At 48.7% G+C, this 7,803-nt stretch overlaps 1 protein-coding gene across 1 annotated transcript in view; it reads left to right on the forward strand.

The window, feature by feature from the left end:
• The window catches only part of LOC144505615 (uncharacterized), a 77,621-nt gene that overhangs the window by 46,955 nt on the left and 22,863 nt on the right, over window positions 1-7,803 (forward strand). Inside the window, exons 5-7 of the mRNA XM_078231719.1 lie at window positions 243-370; window positions 4,092-4,251; window positions 7,402-7,591. Of these exons, the coding sequence (XP_078087845.1) occupies window positions 243-370; window positions 4,092-4,251; window positions 7,402-7,591 (478 nt within the window). The remainder of the gene's footprint in view (window positions 1-242; window positions 371-4,091; window positions 4,252-7,401; window positions 7,592-7,803) is intronic.

Below are 7,803 nucleotides of genomic sequence, written 5' to 3' on the forward strand. Positions count from 1 at the left end.
CATCCCCAATTTTAGCCACACTGCAATTGGTGGTCACGCCCTCAGCTGCCTAAGACGTCAGCTCAGGAATTTTATCCCTGAATCTCTCTATCTCTCCCCCTTTAAGACATTCATGAAGCCTATCTCAATGGCCAAGCTCTCGATCAGCTGTGCTCATATCTCCTCACTGTCAATATTTGCAAGCTAACACTGAAACACGTGTCATTGACAATATAAAGGGCATCACAATTTTCCCTTTGCAGCAAGTGGTGATCTCGACATTGAGCTTCGTGCTTCAAGAACCATGGTCAAACTGGGAGAGACTATCAGTGTCACCTGTATAGCAAACAACGAATTGGTGGACTTCAAATGGGACTACCCGAGGGTGGATGTGAGTTTGCAAAATGTTTAACTGATTTTGTACAGGAGCAGAAAACATTTTCAGAATGGTTCAAAAATCTTCAGAAAAATCGTTGTGTCTTTCTGCACGAATGGCATGAGTTTGTTGCATTTCAGGCCCATCAAACACTCCCAGGACAGGTACAGCACGGGGTTAGATACAGAGGAAAGCTCCCTCTACACTGTCCCCATCAAACACTCCCAGGACAGGTACAGCACAGGGTTAGATACAGAGTAAAGCTCCCTCTACACTGTCCCCCATCAAACACTCCCAGGACATGTACAGCACGGGGTTAGATACAGAGTAAAGCTCCCTCTACACTGTCCCCATCAAACACTCCCAGGACAGGTACAGCACGGGGTTAGATACAGAGTAAAGCTCCCTCTACACTGTCCTCCATCAAACACTCCCAGGACAGGTACAGCACGGGGTTAGATACAGAGTAAAGCTCCCTCTTCACTGTCCTCCATCAAACACTCCCAGGACAGGGACAGCACGGGGTTAGATACAGAGTAAAGCTCCCTCTACATTGTCCCCCATCAAACACTCCCAGGACAGGTACAGCACGGGGTTAGATACAGAGTAAAGCTCCCTCTACACTGTCCTCCATCAAACACTCCCAGGACAGGTACAGCACGGGGTTGGATACAGAGTAAAGCTCCCTCTTCACTGTCCTCCATCAAACACACCCAGGACAGGGACAGCACGGGGTTAGATACAGAGTAAAGCTCCCTCTACATTGTCCCCCATCAAACACTCCCAGGACAGGTACAGCACGGGGTTAGATACAGAGTAAAGCTCCCTCTACATTATCCCCCATCAAACACTCCCAGGACAGGTACAGCACGGGGTTAGATACAGAGTAAAGCTCCCTCTACACTGTCCTCCATCAAACACTCCCAGGACAGGTACAGCACGGGGTTAGATACAGAGTAAAGCTCCCTCTTCACTGTCCTCCATCAAACACTCCCAGGACAGGGACAGCACGGGGTTAGATACAGAGTAAAGCTCCCTCTACATTGTCCCCCATCAAACACTCCCAGGACAGGTACAGCACGGGGTTAGATACAGAGTAAAGCTCCCTCTACACTGTCCTCCATCAAACACTCCCAGGACAGGTACAGCTCGGGGTTAGATACAGAGTAAAGCTCCCTCTTCACTGTCCTCCATCAAACACTCCCAGGACAGGGACAGCACGGGGTGAGATACAGAGTAAAGCTCCCTCTTCACTGTCCTCCATCAAACACTCCCAGGACAGGGACAGCACGGGGTTAGATACAGAGTAAAGCTCCCTCTACATTGTCCCCCATCAAACACTCCCAGGACAGGTACAGCACGGGGTTAGATACAGAGTAAAGCTCCCTCTACATTGTCCCCCATCAAACACTCCCAGGACAGGTACAGCACGGGGTTAGATACAGAGTAAAGCTCCCTCTACACTGTCCCCCAACAAACACTCCCAGGACAGGTACAGCACGGGGTTAGATACAGAGTAAAGCTCTCTCTACACTGTCCCCCATCAAACACTCCCAGGACAGGTACAGCACGGGGTTAGATACAGAGTAAAGCTCCCTCTATACAGTCCTCATCAAACACTCCCAGGACAGGTACAGCACGGAGTTAGATACAGAGTAAAGCTCTCTCTACACTATCCCCATCAAACACTCCCAGGACAGGTACAGCACGAGGCTACATACAGAGTAAAGCTCCCTCTACCCTGTCCCCATCAAACACTCCCAGGACAGGTACAGCACGGGGTTAGATACAGAGTAATGCTCCCTCTCCCCTGTCCCCATCAAACACTCCCAGGACAGGTACAGCACGGGGTTAGATACAGAGTAAAGCTCCCTCTACCCTGTCCACATCAAACACTCCCAGGACAGGTACAGCACAGGGTTAGATACAGAGTAAAGCTCCCTCTACACTATCCCCATCAAACACTCCCAGGACAGGTACAGCACAGGGTTAGATACAGAGTAAAGCTCCCTCTACACTGTCCCCATCAAACACTCCCAGGACAGGTACAGCACAGGGTTAGATACAGAGTAAAGCTTCCTCTACACTGTCCCCATCAAACACTCCCAGGACAAGTACAGCACAGGGTTAGATACAGAGTAAAGCTCCCTCTACACTGTCCCCATCAAACACTCCCAGGACAGGGACAGCACGGGCTTAGATACAGAGTAAAGCTCTCTCTACACTGTCCCCAGCAAACACTTCCAGGTCAGGTACAGCACGGGGTCAGATACAGAGTATAACTCCCTCTACACTGTCCCCATCAAACACTCCCAGGTCAGGTACAGCACGGGGTCAGATACAGAGTAAAGCTCCCTCTACACTGTCCCCCATCAAACCCTCCCAGGTCAGGTACAGCACGGGGTTAGATACAGAGTAAAGTGCCCCTCACTGTTCCATCAAATAGCTCAGAGCAGTCATATCAATTGTGGGCGGCACGGTGGCACAATGGTTAGTTGCCTCACAGCGCCAGGGACCCAGGTTCGATTCCAGCCTAATTCCAGCCTTGGATGACTGTGTGGAGTTAGCACACTCTCCCTGTGTCTGCGTGGGTTTCTTCTGGTTGCTCCGGTTTCCTCCCACAGTCCAAAGATGTGCAGGTTGGCCATGCTAAATGAGTGGGGATATGGCAGGGGGAGGACCATGGTAAGATCCTCTTTCGGAGAGTTAGTGAGTTGGTTAGGACACTACACTGAATGGTTAGCATTGCTGTCACACAGTGCCAGGGACCCTGTTTCGATTCCCGGCTCGGGTCACTGTCTGTGTGGAGTTTGCACGTTCTCCCTGTGTCTGCGTGGGTTTCCTCCGGGTGCTCTGGTTTCCTCCCACAGTCCAAAGATGTGCGAGTTAGGTTGTTTGGCCATGCTAAATTACCTCTTAATGTCAGGGGGATTAGTAGCATGAATATCTGGGGTTACGGGGATAGGGACTGGGTGGGATTGTTGTCAGTGCAGGCTCGATGGCCCGAATGGCCTCCTTCTGCATTGTTGGAATTCTATGATTCTATGAATATGGGGAAAATTCACCTTGCTGTATAAAGCTGATGGGTCTTTAACACCCAGCCAAGAGGGCAGACTGGATCATTTGACAGTGCAGCACTCCCTCAGTACTGCCCCTCTGACAGAGCAGTACTCCCTTAGTACTGACCCTCTGACAGAGCAATACTCCCTCAGTACTGCCCCTCTGACAGAGCAGTACTCCCTTAGTACTGCTCCTCTGACAGTGCAGCACTCCCTCAGTACTGCCCCTCTGACAGAGCAGTACTCCCTCAGTACAGCCCATTTGACAGTGAAGCACTCCCTCAGTACTGCCCCTCTGACAGAGCAGTACTCCCTCAGTACAGCCCATTTGACAGTGAAGCACTGTCCCCTCTGCCCCTCTGACAGAGCAGTACTCCTTCAGTACTGACCCTCTGACAGTGCAGCACTCCCTCAGTACTGCCCCAATGACAGTGCAGCACTCTCTCAGCGACTGACCCTCTGACAGTGCGGCACTCCCTCAGTACTGACCCTCTGACAGTGCGGCACTCCCTCAGTACTGACCCTCTGACAGTGCGGCACTCCCTCAGTACTGTAAAAGAGCCACACAATATGGTTCTAAAATGAAACACTCTCACTGGATTTCCTCTCCTGTAAATCTTGTTGCCTAGTTGAAGTTCTCAGTAACAAAACTGAAAACACATCCCCTTTGTGTTTAGGAAGCCCAGATCATTGTGTCGGACCGGGGTTATGAGGTGAACTCAACCCTGTACTTGGAAAATGCCACGCTGGAAGATTCCGGATGGTACACCTGCAGTGTCACAGGATTCTATTTTGAGAGTCAGTTTGAGGAGAAAGCTCTGCAAATTACCGTTCTCTGTAAGTAACTTTATAATCAGTGAATGTGGGTAACCTCACCCTTACCCTTTCAAGTGTGCAGACTTGGAGATGGTGACCAGCATGAGTGGGAACCATTGTCTACCCAATAGTGGGTGTGAGCCACAGTGACGCTGTCTGTGTTTAGCCAGGCTAAGTGGGTATGTCTCTAACTTAGGCAGTTGTGAGTTCGAGTCCTGTTCTAGACAGAGACCTGAGCACGAAACCGAGGCTAATGATCCCAGTGTGAGAAGCGCTGTACTGTCCCATTGGTTGGATGAGATGTTAAACTGGGGCATCTGAGATTGGTGTTAAATATCCTGTGGCATTATTTTGAAGGATCAGAGAAGTCCTTCTGGTGCCCTGGGACCCTGGGAGCAATATCGACCCCTCAACCTGCAACGTTAAAGCAAATTATCTGGTAATTATCTCCTTGCTGGATGGAGTGCTTGCTATATGTAAATTAGATGCAACATTTCTGACATTATAGCAGTGGCTACACTTTCAAACTATTTTATTGTCTGTTTCGTGCTTTGGGATGCCCTGAGGCTGTGAAAGGTGCTACGGAAATGTAAGTTTGTCCTTTCATCCCGCTTACTTTTTCTTCCTTCTTTTCCTTGTGCGTCTCACTGCTTCTGCTTGTCTTCCTCTCTCTTTAGAGGGACAACTTGGGCACTGTTTAATGTTTAATCTGATTTGCCTGTTGTGCAGAGTGTACTAATAAATCCATTTGACTGAACAGGATCATTATGGTTCAATTGACTTGGTCCTGCGTGGGCGGCACGGTGGCACAGTGGTTAGCACTACTGCCTCACAGCACCAGGGACCTGGTTTCAATTCCTGCCTCGGGTCACTGTCTGTGTGGAGTTTGCACGTTCTCCCCATGTTCTGCGTGGGTTTCCTCCGGGTGCTCCAGTTTCCTCCCACAGTCCAAAGATGTGCGGGTTAGGTGGATTGGCCATAATAAATTGACCCTAGTGTTTGGGGGAATTAACAGGGTAAGTATGTGGGGGTTACCGGGGACAGGGCCTGAGTGGGATTGTTGTCGGTGTAGGCTTGAAGGGCCAAATGGCCTCCTCCTGCACTATATGGATTCTATGATATCAGCTGATTGAATTTGCCTGAATCCCTCTCCTAAGACAGTTGGTGAAGGAAGAAACCAAAGCTAATCGTTACTTGGAACAGATTTAATCACAGAGTGAATCATTCCAGGAATATACCTTCTATCCCAACTCACAACGTGGGCCAGTCAGTATCTCTTTATATGTGCTCAAGTAACTATCTAATCAATGCCTTCCACCAATATATACTTCAATTGATGCAAATAACTCTGTGGGGACCTGCACCGTCCCATTTGTCACACTGTGATCTGGGGGTTCCACCAAGCGGTAATTGTGTTTTTTATTCATTCATGGGATATAGGCATCGCTGGCTAGTTCAACATTTATTGCCCATCCCTAATTGCCATCAAAAAGATGATAGTTGGCCACCTTCTTGGACAGTTGCAGTCCATGTGGTGTAGGTACACCTACAGTGCTGTTAGGGAAAGAGTTCCAGGATTTTGACCCAGTGACAGTGAAGGAACGGTGATATATTTCCAAGTGGTGTATGGCTGGGAGGGGAACTTGCAGTTGGTAGTGTTCCCAGGTATCTGCTGCCCTTGTCCTTCTAGGTGGTGGAGGTCACTGGTTTGGAAGGTGCTGCCTAAGGAACCTTGCAGATGATACACACTGCTGCCATTGTGCGTCAGTAGTGGAGGGGATGAATGTTGAGAGTGGTAGATGTGGTGCCAATCAAAAGGGCTGCTTTGTCCTAGATGGTGTCAAGTTTTCTGAGTGTTGTTGGAGTTGCACTCATGCAGGCAAATGGGAAGTATTCCATCACACTTCTGACTTGAGTCTTGTAGATGGTCAACAGACTTTGGGGAGTCAAAAGGTGAGTTACTTGCCACAGAATTCCCACCCTCTGACCTGCTTCTATAGCCACAGCATTTATACGGCTGGTTCAGTTCAGTTTCTGGTCAATGGTAACCCCCCAGGATGTTGATAGTGGAGATTCAGCAATGTTAATGCCATTGAATGTCAAGGGGCGATGGTTAGGGGATGATTATTGCCTGGCACTTGTATGGTGCGAATGTATCTTTCCACTTATTAGCCCAAGCCTGAATATTGTCTATATCTTTCTGCATTTGGACATGGACTGCTTCAGTATCTGATGTGTTGAAAATAGTACCAAATATTGTGCAGTCATCAGCGAAAAATCCCACTTCTGACCTTATGATGGAGGGAAGGTCGTTGATGAAGCAGCTGAAGATGGTTGGGCTTTGGACAGTTCCCTGAGGAACTCCTGCAGTGATGTCCTGGAGCTGAGATGTTTGACCTCCAACCATCGCCACCACAGTAAATGGGCCAAGAGACCATGCACATTTATTCTGTAGGAATTTGTGAATAGAATGAGAAGATAGTTTAGATCATTCAAGACTGGATAGGGTTGTGGTGTCAAGTGACCTTTCTTTCTTCTTAGAGTGACGTCCTTAGCGTGTTCCTGACTGATGCCTCTTTATATTCGGACGCCAGTGAACTGTGAACGCCCCCCGCCCCCCCCCCACACCCGTCAGGCCAACCCCCCCCCCCACGGCCCCCCACGCCCTTCAGACCACCCCCATGCTCCTCGGGCCACCCTCCCCCCCAATACAAAACCAGATCAATGATACACTAAAGCTGCAGTGACTACAGTTATGTGGAGAGATTGGAGAAGTTCAGTGTTCTCCTCCAAGCAGAGAAGGTTCGGAGGAGATTTAATCGAGATGCTCAAAATTGTTCAGATAGAGCAGATTAGGAGGAACTGTTTTCAGACAGGAGGATTGGTAAGCAGAAAACACAAAATTAAAATAATTGACAAGCGAACCAGATGGGAATTTATATTTTAATCTCAACAAATTGTTGTAATCTGGAATAGGCTACCTGGAAGAAGAGTTTCAAAGAGAACTGGATAAGTACTTGAGCAGATAGATTTTGCAGGGCTACAGGGGGTTAAAGGGTGAGGTGGGGGAGTGTTGTGGGATAATTGGATAGCTCTTTTGAAGAGCTGGCACAGACACAATGGGCTGAATGGCCTCTTTCTCTGATGTAACACTCTGAAATGCCTTTGCAGCGAATGGTCTTGTTCAGCTCGAAACAGATCTGAAAGACACGGAGTACGCGGAACTGTCAGAGGTGAAAATGTTTGTGGTTAATATAACGGCGTACCCCACCCCGACTGTCCAATGGCTGAAGAACAATGTGCCATTTAACGAAAGGTCCAATCAAGTGACATTTAGCAACAAAACCCTGGGAGAAAACAGGTTAGTGTTTATAAGATAATCATTAATGAAATATTACCCAGAGAGTGATGAGAATGTGGAATCGGCTCCGTCGAGAGTACATAGAACATAGAACAGTACAGCACAGAACAGGCCCTTCAGCCCACGATGTTGTGCCGAGCTTTATCTGAAACCAAGATCAAGCTATCCCACTCCCTATCATCCTGGTGTGCTCCATGTGCCTATCCAATAAC

This window comes from Mustelus asterias, chromosome 16, assembly GCF_964213995.1.
Source record: "Mustelus asterias chromosome 16, sMusAst1.hap1.1, whole genome shotgun sequence".
NCBI classification, from domain to species: domain Eukaryota; kingdom Metazoa; phylum Chordata; class Chondrichthyes; order Carcharhiniformes; family Triakidae; genus Mustelus; species Mustelus asterias.